Source organism: Leucoraja erinacea, chromosome 31, assembly GCF_028641065.1.
Source record: "Leucoraja erinacea ecotype New England chromosome 31, Leri_hhj_1, whole genome shotgun sequence".
Lineage (NCBI taxonomy): Eukaryota > Metazoa > Chordata > Chondrichthyes > Rajiformes > Rajidae > Leucoraja > Leucoraja erinaceus.
Window position 1 is genome coordinate 10,464,242 of NC_073407.1, and position 23,527 is coordinate 10,487,768.

At 49.7% G+C, this 23,527-nt stretch overlaps 1 protein-coding gene across 1 annotated transcript in view; it reads right to left on the reverse strand.

Annotated features, from left to right (window-relative positions):
* Positions 1-20,859: 20,859 nt before the first annotated feature.
* Positions 20,860-23,527, reverse strand: part of LOC129711900 (prostaglandin G/H synthase 1-like) — a 67,027-nt gene continuing 64,359 nt past the window's right edge. Inside the window, exons 10-11 of the mRNA XM_055659904.1 lie at positions 22,831-22,978; positions 20,860-22,092 (exon numbers count right to left, since the gene is read on the reverse strand). Coding sequence (XP_055515879.1) covers positions 21,734-22,092; positions 22,831-22,978 — 507 coding nt within the window. The 3' untranslated portion in view covers positions 20,860-21,733. The remainder of the gene's footprint in view (positions 22,093-22,830; positions 22,979-23,527) is intronic.

Below are 23,527 nucleotides of genomic sequence, written 5' to 3' on the forward strand. Positions count from 1 at the left end.
GCGGATGTGAGGCTCAAGGGAGAGGGTGGAATCAAAGATCACGCCAAGGTTGCGGGCCTGGGGAGATGGGGAGACAGTGGTGCCGCCGATGGTGAGAGTGAGGTTATTGATTTTGCTGAGTGTGGATTTGGCGCCTATGAGGAGGAATTCTGTCTTATGGCTGTTGAGTTTGAGGAAGTTATGTTGCATCCAGGTTTTTATAGCTAAAATATAAAGTGATAGTCCCCCAATTTGCGTGTGGCCTCACTCTGACAGTGGAGGAGGCCCAGGACAATATGGGAATGGGAAGGGGAGTTAAAGTGTTTGGCAACCGGGAGATTGCATAGGACAAGGCGGAACTGACGTAAGTGTTCAGCAAAGCGATCGCCAAGTCTACGCTAGGTCTCGCTAACATATATAAGGAACGATGGATACAGTCGATATTGGAGAAGGTGCAAGTAAACCTCTGCCTCACCTGAAAGGACTGTCGAGGTCCCAGGATGGAGTTGAGGAAGGAGGTATATTTTTGTGTACTTTCTACATCTCTTTGGCGGCATGCTGGAAGGCAGACGGTTGGATGTGAGGTTCTTTGAGATGGCCTAGTCACTAAAGGGTTAGACAAAAATATGAGGTGTTTGAGAGGCAGCTGTATGCAACGTGCAGCGTTATTTCACACTCTTCACTGTTGGAACAGCAACTGTGATGAAGGAAGTCAGACAGGTCTTTGGCTGTGGTTCACGACTCTGCTCCGCCACTCCCTGCTTTGGCCCTGACTTCATCTGGTGGATTTGATCGACCGTCAAAGTCTGTTAGAGTTGATTTAGATGTGTAGACTGGGAACAGCGCCAAGGGTGTTCTTGGCTTCAGGAACACTTTCATTTAACATCACACCTCAAAGGTTGCCGCACCTCCTCAGTAATGCACCGGAGGGCCAGCCTGGATTTTGTGCTCAAGCCTCTGAAGTTAGACCTTGCCCCCTCCGACTCTGGCCCTGAGGGAGGGGAGGAGCGGTCATCCATTCTTCTTCTTTGGTATCCGTCTTCCATGATCCAAATGTTGACATCGCTGTCATCGTCCGTCCTGAAAAGGACGCAAGTTTCCGGCGGCCACCAGTGGCAACGTAATGAAAGACTTGTCCCACCCGGGTCATGCCTTCTTCCCCCGTCGCTCCCTTCCAGCTGAAGATACAGAAGCTTGAAAGCACACACCACCAGCATCTTCCTCTCTGTTATCAGGCTTCTGAACGGTCCTTCCATAAGCCAGGGTACCGTCCGATTCACCTCTTCCCCACTTTGGACATTGGACTTTGCCAATGGAACTGATGCGCTACGGTGCTGAGAATTATATTCTGCACTCTGTATCTTCCCCATTGCTCTGTCTAATGTACTTTAGATGAATAATTGTACTTATCTACACAGTAGCATGCAGGCAAAGCTTTTCACTGTATGCCAGTACACATGACAATAATACATTTAAACCTAGGAATATGGCCAGGCTGGTGTGGGTCTTTGATGGTATTGGCTGTCTTTTTGAGGCAGTGTCTCCTGTAGAATCTTTCGATAGGGGGCAGGTTAGTCCGTGGAAAGCATTTTTTTGGGATGCACGAAATTGTAGAGAATTGTAGATGCAGCTTAGAACATTATGCAAACCAAACTCCCTTCCATTGACTCCATCTATACCTCACGTGGCCTTAGCAAGGCCAGCAGCATCATCAAGGATGAGTCTCACCCTAGCCACTTCCTCTTCTCCCCCTCTACCCTCAGGCAAGGGTACAGAAGTGTGAAATGCACACCTCTAGATTCAGGGACCTTTCCTTCCCTGTTGTCATTAGGCACCTGAACCATCGTATCACCAACTAGAGAACGGTCCTGAGCTACCATCTACCTGAATGGAGACCCTCAGACTACCTTTAATCAGACTTTATCTTGCACTAAACGTTATTGCCGTTATCCTCTATCTGTACGCTGTGGATGGTTTGATTGTAATCATGTACAGTCGTTCTGCTGACTGGATAGGATGTAACAAAAATCATTTTCAGGTGACAATAAACTAAACTAAACCTGTGATTAACCGGGCGATGTCTACCACAATATCCACCACTTCCCGGTGGGAAATCTTTCCCTGCTGCCGCCTTTTCCCACCTTGTGGCAGGTGGCAGTTCCTCAGAAACAGCTTCTTCCCCTCTGTTATCTGTCTTTTATTGTCCAAGTGGTCCAATGCGGAGTGGAGACTGTTATATGAACAGTCCTTCCATACCCTACCCTATTGTGGACATTGGAATTTATCTCTGGAACTGGTGCACTACAATGCTGAGAATTATATTCTGCACTCAGTAATTTTCCACCTATTGTGCTTGAGTTTGGCTTGATTGAATTTGTATTGCTAGGGCGGCGTGGTAGTTCGATCCCAACTATGCATGCTTGTCTGTACGGATTTTGCATGTTCTCCTCGTGACGCATTTAAATGCATTAGCGCTACTGCGAACTCCCAAAAATAGCGACGGTAAGGGAATCCCCGATCGGAGGATAATCCCCGACCTCGCGGAGGCGCGCAGGTACATTAAGTACTGTACCTGTAAACACCGGGGAGGGCTCCATGGAGCCTGGAATCGAGGCCGTCGGGCAGGATCTCCCAGCAGCAACGGAGCTGGAGGTGCCGACTGTAAGGGAATCCCCGACCTCAGGGGAATCCCCAACCTCGCGGAGCCTCGCAAGTACTGTAGCAAGCAGAGGAACAACTCCAGGGCTGTTTGGAGTTTGTAGACTGGGCAATGTTTAGAGACTCGGCAATGGACCTTAATGAATACGCCACCGTCATTACAGACTTCATAGGGAAATGCGTGGAGGACTGCGTTCCAACAAAAACCTTCTGAGTGTTTCCTAACCAGAAGCCTTGGATGAATCATGAGATCCGCACTCTACAGAAGGCAAGTTCCCAGGCATTCAGGTCTGGCGATGCAGAGGTCTATAAGAAGTCTGGATACGACCTTGGTAAGGCCATCAAAAAGGCCAAAAGGAACTTCTGATCTAAGCTGGAGGATGAGACGGATGTTCGGCAACTGTGGCAGGGCTTGAATGCCATCACCTCCTACAAGGCAAAATCAGGAGGCGGCTCACACGACAGTGAAGCATCACTCCCTGACGAGCTCAATGCGTTCAACGAACAGTTTGATAGGGAGAACACTGATGTGCCTTCCCGAGCCCCCATTCGCCCTGACGGTGTTACAGTCATAGTCACAGAGGCCAACATCAGAAGATCCAGGGGGGTGAACCCGCGGAAAGCGCCTGGACCTGATGGTATACCCGACCGGGTTCTAAAACCCTGTGCGGACCAACTGGCTGAAGTTTTAACGGACATTTTCAACCTCTCACTTCTGAGGTCTGAGGTTCCCACCTGCTTTAAAAGGGCATCAATAATACCGGTGCCCAAGAAGAGCAAGGTGACGTGCCTCAATGACTATCGACCAATAGCACTAACGTCTATGGTGATGAAGTGCTTTGAGAGATTGGTTATGGCGCATATCAACTCCTCGACCAACTACAGTTCGCTTACCGCCACAACAGGTCAGTGGTGGATGCAATTTAACCGGCTCTCCACTCTGCACTGGACCACTTGGACAATAAAAACATCTACGTCAGGCTGTTGTTTATAGAACACAGCTCGGCGTTTAATACCATCATTCCTTCCAGGCTGGTTACCAGCCTCTGCGCATCCCTCTGCAATTGGATCCTCAACTTCCTCATCCACAGACCACAGTCTGTTCGAATAGGAGGAACCACTTCATCCTCAGTAACAATTAGTACGGGAGCACCTCAAGGCTGCATGCTCAGCCCCCTGCTTTACTAACTCTATACCCATGACTGCATAGCCAGTCATAGTGCGAACTCCATCATCAAGTTCGCCGATGACACTACTGTGGTTGGACGAATCACAGATGGGGACGAGTCAGAGTATAGAAGTGAGATCGACCGACTGACCAAATGGTGCCAGCACAACAACCTGGCTCTCAACATCAGTAAGACCAAGGAACTGATTGTGAACTTTAGTAGGAGAAGGATGAGGACCCACAGTACTGTTTATGATGGTGGAGAGGGTCAATAACTACAAATTCCTGGGCGTGCATATATCAGAAGATCTTTCCAGGACCCAGCACACCAATGCAATTGTAAAGAAGGCACATCAGCGACTCTACTTCCTGAGAAGATTACGGAGATTCGGCATGTCGAAGAGGATTCTCCTAAACTTCTACTGGTGCACGGTAGAGAGCATGCTGACTGGTTGCATCGTGGTCTTGTTCGGCAACTTGAACGTCCAGGAGCGTAAAAGACTACAAAAAGTTGTGACCACTGCCCAGTCCATCACCGGCTTTGACCTCCCCACCATCAAAAGGGTCTATCGTAGTCCCTGCCTCAAAAAGGCAGCCAAAATCATCAAGGACCCACACCATCCTTATCTCAACACTGCCATCAAGAAGAAGGAACAGGTGCCTGAAGACTGCAACGTCCAGGTTCAGGAACAGTTTCTTCCCAACAGCCATCACACAACGAATAAGCTATGAGCTCTGAACTGCCAAAGACTATATTATTATTTGTTATTTGCACTATATTTGTTATTTATTGAACTTTTTCTTTTTTCCCCCCATTATATACAATGTTTACATATTCACATATTCTGTGCTGCAGCAAATAAGGATGTCATTGTCCTGTCCGGCACATAGGCTCGAAGGGCCGAATGGCCTACTCCTGCACCTAATTTCTATGTTTCTATATGACAATAAAACACTCTTGACTCTTGGGTTTCCTACCACTCTCCAACGATGTACAGGTTTGTACGTAAATTGGTGTATAAATGTATAAAAATGTTTTTTTTAATTGTCCTTAGTGCACGTAGGACAGTGTGCACGGATTGCTGGTCGGTGCTGACTCAGTGGGACGAAGGGCCTGTTTCCGCGCTGTATCTCTAAACTAAACTAAACTAAACTAAACTATTATCCAATCTGTTTGTAGAACAAGCAATACAATGCTTTCACAAGTTCACAAGTTATACGAGTAGAATTAGGCCATTTCGTCCATCGAGTCTACTCCACCATTCAATCATGGCTGAACTCTGTCTCCCAATCCAATTTTCCTGCCTCTTCCCATAACTCTTGACACCCTTTCTAATCAAGAATGTTGTCTATGTCTGCCTTTAAAATATCACCTGACTTGGCCTTCACTGCACTCTGTGGCAATGAGTTCCACAGATTAATTACCCTCTGACTAAAGAAGTTTCTCCTCACCTCCTATGTCATAAGGTCATGTGATCGCAGTAGAATTAGGCCATTCGGCCCATCAAGTCTACCCCACCTTTCAATCTTGGCTGATCTATATCTCCCTCTAAATCCCAATTCTCCTGCCTTCTCCCCATAACCCCTGTGCTAATCAAGAATCTATATATCCCTGCCTTAAAAATATCCACTGACAGCCTCCACAGCCTTCTGTGGCAAAGAATTCTACAGATTCACCATCCTTTCTAAAAGAGTGCCTTTTAATTCTGAGGCTGCGACCTCTGGTCCTAGACTCTCCCACCAGTGGAAACATCCTTTCCACATCCAATCTATCTACAGTATGCCTGTCTTTATTCTGTACATTTCAATGAGGTCCCACCTCAACCATCTAAACTCCAGCGAGTAGAGGCCCAGTGCTGTCAAGCCCTCATCATATGCTGACTCACTCATTCCTGGAATCATTCTTGTACACCTCCTCTGGATCCTCTCCAGAGCCACCGCATCCTTCCACAGATATGGGGCCCAAGTCTGCTCACAGTACTCCAAATGCGGCCTGACCAGCGCCTTGTAGAGCCTCGGCAGTTGCTGTACTTCAGTATACTCAACAATAATAAGGTGAATGCTTAAACCAGTGTGGCACTCCACCCACTGGCCAGCCACCATCCTCTGCCTGTTCTAACACTGAGGTCTTCTTCTTGGGCAGGAACCTTCCTCTTGACCTGATCAGAACTGGTCAGCTCAGGGTCTTTACAGTGGTGAGAGCAATTGGACAAGCATTTTTGGAGCAAAATACCTCATTGAAAGGTTGGCTGGGCGAGGAGAGCTAGATTGAGGGAGGTGTCGGAGGCAGGCATCTCCCCGTTGCGCAAGGCCAGGACCATCACAATTTGTCAGAAGCAACAGATCAAAAAAAGATTACAACAGAATAAACATACTTGGAAATGTTTTGACTTGGAGGGACACAAAAATGTTTGGACTCGCTGCTCATGGCCGGATTTGAAAGTTAATTGATGTGACTCATTCAATAGTATATCGGTGGTTTACATGAACTGGCTTGTAGTGTTAACAGAACCTTAATTAATGTGGAAATAAATGGTCAGATTTCCACCGTACACAGCTGTTTGCAAGGGTCCAGAAGTTAATTCACTGGGGGGGGAACACTGCCCTCTTGTTATGTTCTGGATGATCTTGCAGAATCCAACATTTCCGCCGTGGGGTTAACCAGGGCTCGGCTCGCTGGATTGTGTTCTTGGTCAGAGGACAAGTTCTGGTTGCCCCATGACATTGGGTGCGCGGAATGTGTTACCAGGTGTGGTGGTGGAGGCAGATACAATAGTGGCATTTAAGAGGCTTTTTAATATGCGCATGGGTATGTACGGAATGAGGGGGATACGGATCCTGTGCAGGCGGAAGAGATTAGTTTAACCTAGCATCATGTTCGGCATGGATTTTGTGGGCGGAAAGGCTAATTCCTGGGCTGTACTGTTCTATGTTCTGGCCCTGCTCCAGCAAGCCCACCAGCACTCCCCCAGTCTGCTCAGTAACCCAGGCAGCAGCCGCGGAGAGCTGATGTCCCAGGTCAATGCTCTCTGGTCGAACAGGAAGGTTGGTTGTGTTTTTCCCTCCGTGGTTACTGCCTGAACCACAGAGCATTTGGTGCATTCCATGTTCGTCTCGGGCTTCTGTCATCTGCGGCATTTTATTGTGTTGGACAAATGAAACTCATTCAACTCGCGGGAGCAGTGTCAAATGTAGCAAACTGCCTTGAAGCCCCGTCTGAGTTACAGCTCCACTAACTGGGAATCAATAACCTGAGTCTTGATTATTCCAGCTAGTGCAGTCTAATGCATGTCTTTCATTCATTGTTTTTTATCTCTCTGCATCATTGTCTATATCTCTCGTTTCCCTTTTCCCTGACTCGTGTGAAGAAGGGTCTCGACCCGAAAAGTCACCCATTCATTCTCTCCAGAGATGTGCTGCCTGTCCAGCTTTTGGTTTAAATCAGCATCTGCGTACATCCTTCCTCAGATATGGGGCCGCAAATTGTGCATTTATTCAATGGGTTCTGTTTCTCGTGGCAGGGAAGGAGCCCAAGTGATGTCCTCGTCGTTCTTTGCCCTGGAGAAGCACGACATTCGCATAGTGGTGGGCGTCTCCGCCTCGCTCATCATGATCTTCATTACGATGTGCGTCTACTCAGTCAGGCAGCGGAAGGAGGGGAGCAGGGAGGCCAAGCGCCGCAGTGAGTGCTCCACCGCTCATCCGTCCGCTCATCGCCGCGTCCGCAGCCTGGCTGTGGAGTTCCGCGTAGCTGGCTGGCGACGTGAGGGTGGCTCCCGCTCCAAAGGCACGTCCGGATGTCGTCGGTGCCACCGGTTGTGCCGGCCGGCTGCCTTCGCCATCACGGGTAGTGCTCCTGAACCATGGCGTTTCCCGGCGATTCTGACGGAATGGGCCATTCCCTCAGGGCGGCACGGTGGCGCAGCGGCAGAGGTGCCGCCTCACAGCGACAGTGACCCGGGTTGATCCCGTCCTCGGGTGCTGCCGGTGCGGAGTTTGTACGTTCGCCCTGTGACCACGCGGGTTTTCACCAGGCGCTCCGGTTTCCTCCCACACTCCAAATATGCATATGTTTCTAGGTTAATTGGCTTTGGTAAACATTGTAAATTGTACCTCGTGTGTAGGACAGTGCTAGTGTAGGGGTGATCGCTGGTCGACGTGGGCTGAAGGGCCTGTTTCATATTGTACCTCTAAAGTCTAAAGTAAATTCTAAAGTCTTCGATACCGCGTCACTTCAAAAGGCATGGGGCCGACCCCTGGCATCACGCTCATAGCATGGAAATAGGCGCTTCAGCCCACCTTGTCCCCACCGACTAAGTTGACAATCTAGTCTAGGCTGGTCCCATTTGCCGGAATTTGGCCCATATCGATCCAAACCCCGAAACATCACCTGTTCATTTTCCCCAGAGATGCTGCCTGACCCACTGAGATACTCCAGCAGCTTGCGTCTATCCATCCAAACCCGAGCTCTATATCTGTCCAAATGTCTGTCAAAAGTCATATTTGCATCCGTTTCTATAGCTTCCTCTAGCACCTCATGCCAGATAAGGACTGCCCTCTGGGTGAAAAGGTTGCCCCTGAGGTCCCCCTTAAATCTCTCCTCTCTCATCTTAAGCCTATACTCTCTAAGTTTTAGAATCCTCTACCCTGGGAATAAAAACTGTGAGCGTTTGCATTATCCATGCCCTCATGATCTTGTACACTGCAGTAAGGTCTCCCCTCAGTAAATGTCCCAGGCAGTATAAATGTTGGTCACATTATTGACCCCGTGATTCACGTCATCTCATTGCTGCCTGATCTTCGCTACAGATGATCCCTGTTGTACTACAGAGCGAACAGGACATCAGGCGTGGGCCATAACCCGTGTAGCGACCGTCTAAGTGACAGGTGCTGTAGATAGGCAGGACCTCCTCCTTCCTAAGCTGCCGAGGGCAGTCATGAGACCTTGTGTGAGACCTTGTGTGAGATCTCCGAGATCTTCGATTCCTCCCACACTCCAATGACTTACGGGATTGTAGGTTAATTGGCTTGGTGTAAATGCAACTTGTAAATGTAAATGGGATGACAGATGGCGCAATGGGCTAAGTGTTCGGCTGGCGACCGGAAGGTAGCCGGTTCGAATCCCGCTTGGAATGCATACTGTCGTTGTGTCCTTGGGGCAAGACACTTCACCCACCTTTGCCTGTGTGTAAATGTAATGTAATTATGTGAAGCACTTTGGGGTCAATGCAAGTTGACTAAAAATGTGCTATATAAATAAGATTATTATTATTATTGTCCCTAGTGTATAGGATATTGTTAGCAAAGATTATTTGATTGTTAGTGTGACGGAATCGCTGGTCGGCACGGACTCTGTGGGCTTTAGGACCTGTTTCCATGCTGTATCTCTAAACTAAACTAAAAAAACTAAATGCACAAAGCACACACGAAGAATTGTTCCAAGCCCCCGACAGGGAAACAGGGGCCTCCTTTGATAAAACAAATAAATGTTATTGTTTTACCAAAAGAGCCTTCTTTAACAATGACAGGAGCTGTTGTTCCATGCTGTCTGCTGAGTGCAGTGAATGCTCGATATCAGTGCTCTTATCACTTTCGCATTCAGTGGGTAACACCTGCACTGCTGAAACCTTTCCATTTTAATCTGCTACAAGCCACAGAAAACTGATATGTGTTGTTATCTCATCCTTTAGAAATACACCATCGTCATAAGGGCGGCACAGTGGTGCAGCTGGTAGAGCTGCTGCCTCACAGCGCCAGAGACCGCGGTTTGATCCTGACCTTGGGTGCTGTCTGTGTGAAGTTTGCACGTTCTCCCTGTGGCCGTGTGGGTTTACTCCGGGTGCCCCGGTTTCTTCCTACAGGCCAAAGACGTGCGGGCTTGTTGGTTAATTGGCCCTCTGTAAATTGCCCTTAATTTGTCGGGAGTGGATGAGAAAGTGGGATAACATAGAATAGAAACAAGGAACAGCAGATGCTGGATTACAAAAGGAGGCATGAAGTGGCATGGAGTAGCTACTCCTGTATTTTGTGTCTCCTTGAGTCAGCATCGAGCTAGTGTGAACGGGTGTGTGTAGGAAGGAACTGTAGATGCTAAACAGAAGATAGACGCATAAAGCTGGAGTAACTCAGTGGGACAGGCAGCATCTCTGGAGAGGAGGAATGGGTGACATTTTGGGTCGAGACCCACTAGTCTGAAAAAGGGTCTCGACCCATTCCTTCTCACCAGGGATGCTGCCTGTTCCGCTGAATACTCCAGCTTTTTGTGTCTATCTTCAGTATGAATAGGTGATTGATGGTCAGTATGGACTCTGTGGGCCCGAATGGCCTGTTTCCATGCTGTATTCTTCAATCAATCAATCATTGATGCTTGGATTAACTGGACTAAGGGTCTGTGTCAGAGATCCACCTGCAGTCCTCAGGGGTTGTGTGACCCTCTCCTAGTCCAATCTCCAATCTGTTCTTATGCTCCCACGCTATTTTAATATAGTTTTGTTTAATTTAGAGATTGAGCAAGGAACCAGGCCCTTCGGCCCACCGAGTCCGTGCTAACCAGCCAGCAATCATCCATGCGATAGTTAGTTCGATTCTAGAGGTGGGAGGTTGGGGCAGAGGTCGGGTGACCTTTACTGACGGATGGTTCATGCTCTTTCAGTGTTGCCAGAGTCCAGGAGACCGAGCCAGGATCCAAGCCTGGAGATGCACACACACGACAACAGGTACGGCAGGATTTTCAATACCTTCACTTCCCCATGCTTTTTTCTCAACGCTATCGGTGCCTTCTCAAGCCACGTGTGAACGGGAACCGGGCAGAGTGTGAGGTGCCAAGTTTAGTGAATGACCCAGAGATTTCACACCAGGATGTCGAAATTATATCAAATAAAACCTCCAGTTCTGACACCCTTAAAGAGACTTTCTTACACATGTGGAACCACCCAAAGATTAATTTAAAGTCCCTGCTTTCTCCTCCCCTTCCCAGCTCTCAAGAGTCAAGAGAGTCAAGAGTCAAGAGTCAATTTAATTGTCATTAAATGTCATTGTCATCTCCCTCAGCCCACTGTCTCTGTCTCTTCCCCCCCCTCCCCCCCCCCCCCCCCCCCCCCCACCCTCGCATCAATCTGAAGAAGGGTCTTGACCCGAAATGTTGCCTATTTCTTTTGGTTCATAGATGCTGCCTCACCCGCTGAGTTTCTCCAGCATTTTTGTCTACCAAAAATTAATTTAGTTTAGTTTATAGAGATACAGCACAGAAACAGGCCCACCCCTGCACATTAACACTATCCTACACACACTGGGGGCAATTGACATTTATACCAAGAAAATTAACCTACAAACCTGTATGCCTTTGGACTGTGGGATGGAACCAAAGATCACGGAGCAAACCCACGCAGTTCAACATACAAACTCCATAGAGGCAGCACTCGTAGTCGGGATCAAACCCGGGCCTGCTGCAAGTGCTGCAAGGCAGCAACTCTACCGCTGCGCCACTGTACCGCCCAGTTAATTTGGTTAATCTGATTAATTTTGAAGGAAATAAACTGATGGAGACTCAAGTGACTGCAGATGTTAGAATCTCTAGGGGGAAAAAAACAAAGTGCTGGTGAAACTCAGCAGGTCAGGCAGCATCTGTGGAGGGAATGGACAGATGATGATTCGGATAGGAACCCTTCTTCAGGCGTTGATGTTGCCTGTCCATTTCCCTCCACAATCCAGCCAGACCCGCTGAGTTGCTGTGGCACTTTCCCCAAGTTGGCACTTTCCCCAAGTCAACAGCAGAGTAGTGCAAGGCCTGCCAGCTGCTGCATCACACACATAGTTTCTCCCACCTTTCTTGGGGAACCTCAGGGTAAAAGAGCGAAAGGTAAAAACATCAACAGCTGCAGCAAGTGGTGTAAAGCCAGATTGGGACTGGGGCCCAGAAAGTGTGGAGTGTGGGCTTTGCTCTTACAGCACAGAGCAAAGTATTCAAGGCCATAGAGTCTTACAGCAGTACAGCTCGGAAGGAGGACCTTCAGCCCATCTTGTCCATGCCGACCAATGTGGCATACTGAGCTAGCCCTATTTGCCTGCATTTGGCCCATATCCCTCTAAACCTTTCCTGTCCAAATGCTGTTTGAATGACAATTTGAAGGACCTATATGGTCAGGAAAAGCATTTTAAATCTCGTTAATAATACAGCTGATACTAATAAATTTAGCCTGACCTTATTTCGGGGTTAATAATGATATTCTTTTGGAAGGTTCACATGCGTTAGGACGTGTAATAGTGGGGGGGAGAACCAGAGTTCATGTTTCAGGTCAGAGACAGAAGGGCCCTGACCCATTAGCCGTTTCTCTCTCCCCACAGATGCTGCCTGAACCACTGAGTATTGCCAGCATTTTCTGTGCTCATTCTGAGACTGGGGGTTTAGTTTGCAGGGAATGCAGGGATATGGATCACATGCAGGCAGAAGACATTAGTAATCAAGGGCGCAGGAAGGAACTGCGATGCTGGTTTAAACCGAAGATAGACACAAATAGCTGGAGTAACTCCAGTGGGACAGGCAGCATCTCTGGTGAAAAGGCATAGGTGACGTTTCAGGTCGAATCTCAACCCGAAATGTCACCTATTCCTTTTCTCCAGAGATGCTGTCTGACCTGCCGAGTTACCCCAGCTTTTTGTGTCTATCATAAGAGTCAAGAGTGTTTTAATATCATGTGTCTCAACATTAAACAACAAAAATCTTACATGCAGCAGCATAACAGGCCAGTAAACACAATACACACAGATAATATATAAATGCACAAAAAAATGATAAATTAATAACTGCAGCACTAGCGCAATAAAAACCAGTCCTTAATGCAACCATGGAAGTTCATAGTTGAGATTAGTGTTATGCAGAGTTCAAGAGCCTGATGATTTCTGGAAGAAGAGGTCACGGTTTTCAGACCCTTGCACCTTGTTCTGATGGTAGGAGTGAAATTTGAGTGTGGCCAGGGTGGTGTGCGTCGGTGATGATATTTGATGACAGTATTATGTTCAGCACAGACATTGTGGGCTGAAGGGCCTGTTCCTGTGCTGTACTGTTTTATGTCCTATAGTCCAGCACTGACTGTAATTAATTTTTGATCTTGGCGCTGGGTGAAAGGGGTGGGGTACACACCACTGCTGTCCTTTCAATGGAATGGGGGAGGAGACAATGTCAAACCTACCTACACCGAGGTGACTAGCAGATGCTTTTCTCGCCTGTAGAGCCTTTGTTGAGGACAGTGAAGGCGTGGGAACGGAGCGGATCTGCGGTGAGAGGGAGTCGGGGTCTCTGTCCTCCCTGAGACAGCCGGCTGGAACCGCCATCACCATCAGGGCCGAGTTTGCTCTGGTCGGGCTGAGCGAGCGCCTTGTCTCCATCAGCGGGAACAGCCCCACCCCCCTCTCGCACAGGAGCCCCCCTGAAGGAGAGCCGCAGGTGAGTGTCGTAGAGCCACGCGGCGCCCAAACAGGCCATTCGGCCCACCCTGACCCTGCTCTCCACCAGGCACCCACCACCAAGCGCTTGGTCCGGAGTTTAGTTCAGTTTATTGTCGCGTGTACCTAGTCACCGTGAAAAACGTCTGTTTCCTACTCACCAGTCAACGGGAAGACAATACGTGATGTCCACAGATACAGGATAAAGGGAATAACGTTTAATGCAAGATAAAGTCCAGTAAAGTCCAAGGTTCTCCAATGAGGTAGATGGGAGGTCAGGACCACTCTCTAGCTGGCGATAGGATGGTTCAGTTGCCTGATAACAGCTGGGGAAAAAACTGTCCCTGAATCTATAGGTGTGCGTTTTCACACTCACAATTACCACTGCCCCACACACACCCCGCCCCACACATGACTCTGCCCCACACACACCACCCCCACCCCCACACCACTGCCCCACACCCCACCCCACCCCCCCCACCTCACACACCACCCCACACACCCCACCCCACACCCCCCCCCACCCCCCACCCCCACCCCACCCCACACCACCCCCCACCCCCACCACACCCACACACCCCACACACCCCCACCCACCCACCACCCCCCACACACACCCCCCACACCCCACACACCACCCCCACCCCACACACCACCCCCCACCCCACACCCACCACCCCCCCCCCCCACCACCACCCCACCACCAACACACCAACACACCACCCCCCCCACACACCACCCCCACACTCCGCCTGACCCCATCCCCACCCCACCCCCACCCCACCCCACCCACACACCACCCCACACCCCACCCCATCCCACACACCATCCCACCCCCACCCCACCCCACCCCACACCCCACCCCACACACCACCCCACCCCACCCCACACACCATCCCACCCCCACACACACCCCCCCGACCCCACACCCCATCCCATACCCCACCCCACCCCACACCCCACCTTCCCAACCACCCCCTGCCCCACACGGTGACCAATGTTTCACACAACCACCCTCTGTTCTATTTTTTGACAAGTTACATTTGCCCGATAAAGACGTGTTGCTGCTGAATTGTAACGTCCGGCCCAGCCACTTGTGAATTGATTGTCAGATGTGTAACTCTTCCAAAGAGAGTGTAGCGAGATTGCAAGAGGCTTCTGCTAACTGCACAGGGATGTTTCAGTTTGGTTTATTTATAAACCTCTGGATGATGAGATAACAGCTGAAAATGCTGGAAGTACCCAGCTGGTTGGGCAGTATCTGTGGACTACTCTTCATCAGAACCACGACACGTTAGCAATCAGAAGTTTGATTCTGCATTGACAATGTGGGCCAAAGGGCCTGTGCTGTACTGTGCTGTTCCATGTAATGATCCTGCCATTCCTACTTCTACTTCTAGTACTACGTCTGCCCACCAACCTCACCCCTCCTCTCCTCCCTCTTCACCACTTCTCTCTGCCCTCTCTTGGAAGGTGATCCACCTGCAACAGTGGGTTGCTGTGGTCTGGACTCAGCCCCAGTTGCATTAGTCTGGACAGCCCCCGCTGCATTGCTCCAGCCTCCCATAGTCTCCTGGCTTGCCTGTTGCGACCATCCGGTGATCTGCACAAATACTGTCTGCATCTCAGCATGATCCAGTCTCCTAACTCAGCGTATTCCCGTTCCCCACGGCCACAGTGCGAACACTCTCCTGCCGTCTCCAAACCAACATTACAGCAGCCTGACGGGATTAGTGGAGAGCTCCCGGAATGTGGAAGGCCCAGGTTTTCCCAGTGTAGCCCTCCACAGACAGTCACTATTGGCATTGGAATTTCAACCTCGGTATCCATGACAATAATAACCCAAAACCTTAATAGGTTTATTATTGTCAAGTGTGCGGCCCAATGGTGCAGCTGGTAGAGCCGTTGCCTCACAGCGCCAGAGACCCCGGTTCGATCCTGACCTTGGGTGCTGTCTGTGTGGAGTTTGTACCTTCTCCCTGTGACCATGTGGGTTTCCTCTGGGTGCTCCGGTTTCCTCCCACATCCCAAAGATGAGTGCATTTGTAGGTTAATTGGCCCTCTGTAAATTGCCCCTAGTGTGTAGGGAGCGGATGAGAGAATGGGATAATGTAGAACAGTTGATGGTTGCCGTGGACTCAGTGTGTTAAAGGGCCTGTTTCCATGCTGATTCTCTAAACTAAACACGTACTGAGATGCAGTGATGTTTTGTTTGCATGCTCTCCAGTCAAATCAAACTATATAGTCTGAAGAAGGGTTTCGTCCCGAAACGTTGCCTTTTTCATTCGCTCCATAGATGCTGCTGCACCCGTTGAGTTTCTCCAGCATTTTTGTGTACCTTCGATTTTCCAGCATCTGCAGTTCCTTCTTATACACAAGTATATAGTGCAAAATTACAACAGGAAAGTGATAGGTGGATACAGGTGAGGGGGATTGGCAGATGGGTTGGGTAAAGACCAGAGATGAAAAGACTAAAGGCTGTGAGATAAGCAGAGAAGAGGCATCAAATGTGGAACGTAAGGAGTAAAATATCAGAGTGCAGAATATAGTGTTATAGCATTATAGTTACGGCGAAAAGTCCACGGGCCACAATGTGGTAGGTTGGGAGATTAGGACCCTAAGGTTGTGGGAAGTCCGTTCAGTAGTCTGATTATACTGGGGAAGAAGCTGTATCTGCTGGTAGATGCTTTCAAGCTGTTGTATCTTCAGCAGAGAGGAGAAAGGAGAATGACTGGGTTTTGAGTGGTCGTTGACAATATCGGCTGTCGATCCTCCAAGTTGTGGTCCCCTATTCTCCCTATGGTGTTACATTTCTCAGTAAATGTAACACCATATTTTTTGCTCCGTTTATTTCCCCTTTTGCACTACCTGATGTATCAGTGCAGGGTGTGATCTGCCAGGAGAAACAAAGGGTTTTTACAGGATCTCGGTAGACGTGGCAATAATAACACGCCTAACTGCAGTTGCTGGTTTACTGAAAAAGGCCCAAAGTGCTGGAGCAACTCACCAGATCGGGTAGCATCAGTGGAGGGGACGGAAAGATGCCACTTCAGTTTGGGACACTTCTTTGAACTGATTGTAGTGTGGATGGGAAAGCTGGAAGAAAGATGGGAGCTGGACAAAGCCATGTGAGTGATAGGTGGAGACAGGTGAGGGGGGGTGGGGGAGGGCTGATTGGCAGATGGGTGAGTGAAAAGTGAAAGGTTGAGAGACAAGGAGAGAAGAGGCACGAAATGTGAAGCCCAAAGAAGGGATCCAGGTTGAAATGTACAGTGAGGGAGAGGGGAAGTGTCTAGAACCAGAGGCCACAGACTCAGAATAACAGGACGCACCTTTAGAAAGATGAGGAGGAATTTCTTTAGTCAGATGCTGGTGGATCTGTGGAATTCGTTGCCACAGACAACCGTTGAGGATGTCAATGGATATTTTTTGGGCGGAGAATGACAAATTTTTGATTAGTACAGGTGTCAGGGGTTATGGGGAGAAGACAGGAGAATGGGGTTGAGAAGGAAAGGTAGATCAGCCATGATTGAATGGCAGAGTAGACTTCATGGGCTGAATTATGCTCCTATAACCTATCAACATGAATTTATGAAAGGGGGGGGGGTGTGACTGTGTGAGAAATGGGTGTGCATCTAGGTAGGGCACAGGTAAGTGAGGGGAGAAAAAGATTGGGGGGGGGGGGGGTTTGGGGGGTGTTGGTTAGTTACCTAAAATTGGATAATTCAATGTTATTTAAGCCATTGAATGGTTTCCCAATGAAGACTTGAATTGTCACCTATCCATGATCTCCAGAGCTGCCCGACCCAGTGAGATAGTCGAGCACTTTGTGTCTACCATTGTCTGTACATTTCTTTTCTTGTTCTTGTTCTCAGGAGGCAGGAACCGCAGTGGTGGGAGACAGCGGTTCGTTCTACCGTGATGGTGCTGTTGGAGTCCCAGATACCTGGGAGCGGAGTCTTCCGGTGCGGGGCAGTCCCCCGCGGGAGGTGGTGATGGTGGCAGCGTGCGGGAAGGCAGAGGTGCCGACCCGCTCCAAGTCCACCCCCTGCGACGCGGGGAGGAGGGAGGAGCCGCCCGGCAGCGCCGCCGAGACCCGCGGACCCCCGCACTGCAGCCTGCCTCAGCTGGGGCTGGGGCCGGGCCGGGACAAGCCCACTCCGGGTCACTGGCCCAGGGCTCTGTGGGACAGGGGGGACGTCTCGGAGATGGCGGCAGACGTTCTCGTAACTTCCCGGGCCCCGGCCTCCTCTCCCCACCCAGTCCCGGAGCCCGGGCCTGTGGAGGGGTCACCGGGGACTGCCTCGCGGTGATTGCCCGTCCGCTGCGGAGAGCGGGCACTGTTGCCACCAGTCTAAACCCACCGGTCAGTCGGGCACATACTGTGGGACCATGTGTTGGCCAACGGCAAGGCATTGGACTTTGGGAGGTCCGTTTTAAGGGTATACAGTTAATGGAAGGCATTGATGTACAGATAAATCTTGGGGTGTAAGTCTGCAGCCCCCTTAAAGTGGCAACACAAGTTGATCGAGTGGTGAAGAAGGTGTACAGTGTACAATACAATACAATACAATTTATTTGTCATTTGAACCCCATTGAGGTTCAAATGAAATGTTGTTTCTGCCGTCATACACACAAGAAAGAACCAAGACACAACACAATTTACACAAACATCCATCACAGCGCATCTCCTCCTCACTGTGATGGAAGGCAAAGACTTATCTCTCCCCTGCACTCCCCATTCCCCTCCCGATGTCAGAGTCAAAGCCCCAGGCGGGCGATGGCAATTGTCCCGCGGCCATTTACGCCGCGCCGGGTGATGCAAGGCCGCGCTCCGGGTCTTGTTGTTGGAGCCCCCGGCGGGCGCTAGCAAAGTCCCACAGCCATTCCAAGCCGCGCCGGGCGATGATGTAAGGCCCCGCTCCAGGTGCTCTTCAACCCCGCAACTCTGGCGGGTGAAGTCGCCGTTGCGGAAGCCCCGAAAAGCGGTCTCCCAGCAGGGACCCGCGGGCTCCCGGTGTCACCGTCCACCAGACCTGCGGTAAGCCTCCGAATCTCCGGGGTCAGGTCGCAGCCGAGCGCCACCACAGCTCCGCCCGCTCCGAACTCGGCCAGCTCCACGATGGTGAGTAGGTCCGCAGGCTCCGCGACTAGAGCCACGGGTCGTTCCTGCTGGAGGCCGCTCCACGGTGCTCGGCCCCAACGACAACGGAGACACGACAGAGAAAAGGTCGGGTTCTCCGTGCAGGGGATAGATTTTAAAAGTTTGGTTGTTCACACTGATAAACCCCTGTCCCACGGTACGAGTTCATTCCAAATCTCTCCCGAGTTTGCCCTGATTCGCTCTGAGATTTACAGTAATGGCCACTCGTTGATGACAACATGTTGAAAAATCTTCACGACGCTTCCCGTGCTTACTAGCCGCTAAGAGACGTCCCCGAGCTCTGACGTACCCGCTACTTTCATTCTCCGTGCTTACCATGAGTTTGATTTTTTTTAAATTCGGGAGAGCTCTTGGAATGAACTCGTACCATGGGACAGGGCTTATAGTTCTTCAAGGTTCATCACACTCCAAGGATGAACAGGTTTGTAGGTTAATTGGCTTGGTATAATTGTAAATTGATCCTAGTGTGTGTAGGATAGCGTTAGTGTGTGGGAATCACTGGCCGGCACGGACTCGGTGGGCTGAAGGGCCTATTTCCGCGCTGTATCTCTAAACTAAATTAAACACCTTGATGAAGTAACTTGCCTGTGCCCAAGATCCTGACAGTAAAACGGACTGGAGCCACGCTCTCGGCAGGGTTACCCACTGCGGGCAGGCTGAGAGGGCGGTTCCTGACAAAGTGTGGTTCAAGAAGACCTCAACGGTGGAACAGGCTAACCGGCGGGTGGAGACCACAACGGCTGAGAAGGCGAAGGCGGCTTCAGCAGGGAGAGACTTCCAACCGTGGTGGAGTCCGTGCCGTTGAACCCAGGTTAATCTCTGCCAAGGACCGTGTCTGCCTGTGCACCAGTCTCGTCATGTTAAAAGGTGTCTTGCACACGTGTCCACCTAGAGGGACATAACGTCTGTATCTCCAGGATCAGCCAGCTCAAGACCCACAGAGAGGACCCACCAGGAGGACAATCATACTCCACCTTGAGTGATCGCTGACGAGGATGATGGCTAATGGTACAATCTGCAGCAGAAATGATAAAGGAAACGGTGAATGGTTGGGGAGTCAATGAGGTGAGATTCACTCAATAGGCTCCTCATCGTTTGAAGGCCATTGGAGAAAAGGGACTGGATGGTAAGGGGAAACTGTAGTGTGATGTTTTTCAGACTGGTCACTGGTGTTTCCTGGAGAGTGGGCCGCTTATGTATGTTAATGGCTTGACCTTGGATGCTGCTTGAGCCTTGATTGATATGCAGGGAAAAGGAGGGATGTGTATCATGTGCAGACAGTTGGGTTAGAAACTGTGCTGAAACAGTCCCTCCGGCCCACCGAGTCCATGCCAACCAGTGTTTCCCGTACACCAGCACTATCCTGCACGCTAGGGGCAATTTACAATTTTTATCAAAGCCAATTAACCTACAAACCTGTACGTCTTTGGACTGTGGGAGGAAACCTGAGCTCCTGGAGAAAACCCACGCAGTCACTGGGATAACGTACAAACTCCGTTCAGACAGCACCCGCAGACAGGGGACAGGATCGAAAGCAGGTCTCTGGTGTTGTAAGGCAGCAACTCTACAACTGCACCACTGTGCCGTCAGATGAGATTAGTTTAACTTGTTGGGCACAGATATTGTGGGCCAGAGTCTGTTCATGCACTGCATTATTCTATCTCATAGTGCCATCAACCAAGGGTCATTTTGATGTCTTAATTTGATTTGGTGCCTACTCATGCAGAGCCAAACACAATTTTCCCCAAAATAAACCCAAGACTAAATTTCATCAGAAGGCTTGAAAAGGCTGACGATCTCGTGCCACGTGGTGGGCAGCCACGGTGGTGCAGCGGTAGAGTTGCTGCCTTACAGAGCTTGCAGCGCCGGAGACCTGGGTTCGATCCCGACTATGGTGCTGTCTGTACAGAGTTTGTTCGTTCTCCTCGTGACCGTGTGGGTTTTCTCTGAGATCTTTGGTTTCCTCCCGCACTCCAAAGGCGTGCAGGTATATAGGTTCATTGGCTTGGTGTATGTGTAAATATTAGTGTGTGTGTAGGATAGTGTTAGTGTGCGGGGATCGCTGGTTGGTGTGGACTCAGTGGGCTGAAGGGCCTGTTTCCACGCTGTATCTCTAAAATAAAATAAACTCAACTAAGATCAGTCAGGCCAATTGACAGAATCTCAAGGGCCATTTTTAAGATCTTAACTGTGTTGGAAGGAACTGCAGGTGCTGGTTTACACACAAGATAAGACACAAAATACTGGAGTTCCTCGGCGGGTCAGGTAGCAACTCTGGAGAAAAGTAGGTGATGTTTTGGGTCGAGACCCTTTTTCTCCTTCAGATATTAACCCCTGGGCCAAAGAGACTGAAGTTCAGACCTGAGGAATAACAGGATGGGAGACACACTTTGTACAACACCGAGTCACAGTTGGGAGGAAGGTGAAGGAATTGAACAAGCTCAAGATAAGTCAAACATCATCAATTTATTGACCACTTACAAAAAGGGCATTGTTAGGGCATAGTGAGCTTTTGTCCCTCGATTAGCAGAGAAACATGTTTTTTCATGATCTGAACACAATATGACCAAATTCTTCCTTGGATTTCGAAAGTTTCATTGTTGGCATAAAGATCTTGAGTCCACTTTGTTCGTGGGATGATGTGGGTGCACGTTCAGGGAGCCCAATATATGGGTCACTTGAAAGGAATAGATCCCTTGAATTTAGAAGGAGGATGGTACAGGGGCCATGACTCTCCACCCATGAGTTTCCAAATCAGTAAGTGCATGGAAAGATAAGGCACATACATCACCAGGTGAAGCCTGCGAGAGGCTTGAGGCAAATTGCTCTTATCTGTGTGAAACACTGCCAGTGAATTCCAATCATGCTTCAGTAATTCACCATCAGGTGGCCTTGCCTTGTTGATACCCGATCCAGATCCAAAGAAACGTACACAAAGTGCTGAAGTCACTCAGCGGGTCAGGCAGCAGCTCTGGAGAACGTGACTAGGTGACGTTTTGGGTCAGGACCTTCATCAGTCAAAGAAGGGTCCTGACCCTGAAACATCTCCCACCAGATGGATAGGTGACGTTTCATCTGAAGAAAGGTCGCAACCTGAAATGTCACCTGTCCTTGCTCTCCAGAGATGCTGCCCAACCCGCTGAGTTACTCCAGCACTGTGTCCTTTTTTTTATAAACGAACATCTGCAGTTCCTCGTTTCTCCAAAGGAAAGCATCTCCGTTTTTTGACTGGGGCAATCTGCTCCTAAAAGGTCGAATTAAAGGAGCCAATATATAAGAGTTGTCAATAAATCTCCCGACCAGTCCCAAGATCTTCCCGGTGGTTAGAACTCAGTCTTCAGCTCGGGTTTTTCTTCCTCGGACTCGCTGCTCACACTATCCGAGGTGTGGAAAGCCACTTTTGGGCATGTCTTACTATTGAGGCAGACCAGATTCTGAAGCGTGGCTGTGTTGACGATATCAAACCCAGTTTGCCCCCCAAAAGTACTCGGCTTCCAGTAAAAAGGAGAGCAGATGGGGTTTCCCATGAGACCCTTGAGGGAGAAGGGAGCTCCCATTTCTACGATGCTTTCCCCGAAAATAGCACCCTCATACGGTTTCTCCAGCATCAAGCCAGGATAAAATTCCATGGCATCGATGTGCCCGTAAAGTTTCTCCAGTTTGGCTGCCATTTCTGTTTCACCTGTGGAAAGAGTGGAGAGAGAAGACTGACGAGCATGTTGCCAGGACTCGATGGCCTGAGCTAGAGGGAGAGCCTGGGCAGGCTAGGACTTTAGGGAGGTGGTTGAGGTGTACAAGATCATGAGGGGAATAGATAAGGTGGATACACAGTCTTTTTCCCAGGGTCGGGGGAATTAGGAACTAGAGGGCATAGGTTTTAGGTGAGAGGGAAAAAGCTTAATAGGAACCTGAGCGGCAATTTTTTTCACAGAGGGAAGTGGGTATATGGAATGAGCTGCCAGAGGAAGTGGTAAAGAAGACTTTAGAGTTACAATGTGGAAACAGGCCCTTCGGCCCACTGCGTCCATACGATCAATGATCACCCCTTACACCAGGACTATCCTACAGAGTAGGGACAGTTTGCACAAGTCAATTACCCTACAAATCTGCACGGCTTTGGAGTGTGAGAAAAACCCGGAGCACCCGGAGAAAACCCCCTTCATCTCTTTACCCCCTCTACCTTCCCCACCTCTCAGGAAGTGGGGGCGTGCCAGGATGGAGATACTGTCTCTCCTACACAGTTAATGATTTCTATGTCCGTGAACCATGCCAAGTGAAGCAGTCGGTATGTGACGACCACTACAATCCCCCTCTCCATTCAGGTCCTCCGTTCCCCTGCCTCTCCCTCGGCCTAGAGTGCTCCCTGAGGCGGCCCCTCACGGGGACCGGTGACACCCACGCCCACCCTACCCCAGCGTACCTGTGAGTTCTTGGAAAGATTTGTAAGGCTTCAGACCGAACCACTTGCGGTACATGTTGTAGGGCTGTATTCTCAGGTTCCTGGCGTGTTCGATGGCCAAGATCGCCACATGCAGCACGTTCACATTGATGTTTCTCCCCCCGCCGATCTGTAGCGAGAAATTGTCCACGTTTAGAAATTGATTCATTGGTTCTTTCTGGGGAAGTTCATATTCCTTGACGTAGGAGAGTCTATGATAAAAGGACGTACTTTTAGAAAGGAGATGAGAAGGAATTTCTTTAGGCTGGCGAATCTGTGTAAGTCATTGCCACAGAAGGTTGTGGTGGCAAAGTCAAAGGATAATTTTAAGGCGGAGATTGATAGATTCGTGATTTGTATGGGTTATAGGGCGAAGGCAGGAGAATGGGGTTGAAAGGGAAAGATAGATCGGCTATGATTGAATGGTGGAGTAGGCTTGATGGGCTGTCTGGCCTAATTCTGCTCTTAGATCTTATGAACTTATGTTGTATGATCGCATTGTTAATTACATTGTAGTGCCTGGTACATTCCTCCCAAACTTCCTTCAGGGCAAACTGGAACTCTTTCAAACTGCCGCAATGGTGTGATGCAGGAAACAGGTGCAGGACAGGAGGTTACTGACCATCCAACCCCTGAGGATAGAAACTTGGAGCGGGGAACTGCTGCCATTTAATAGAGG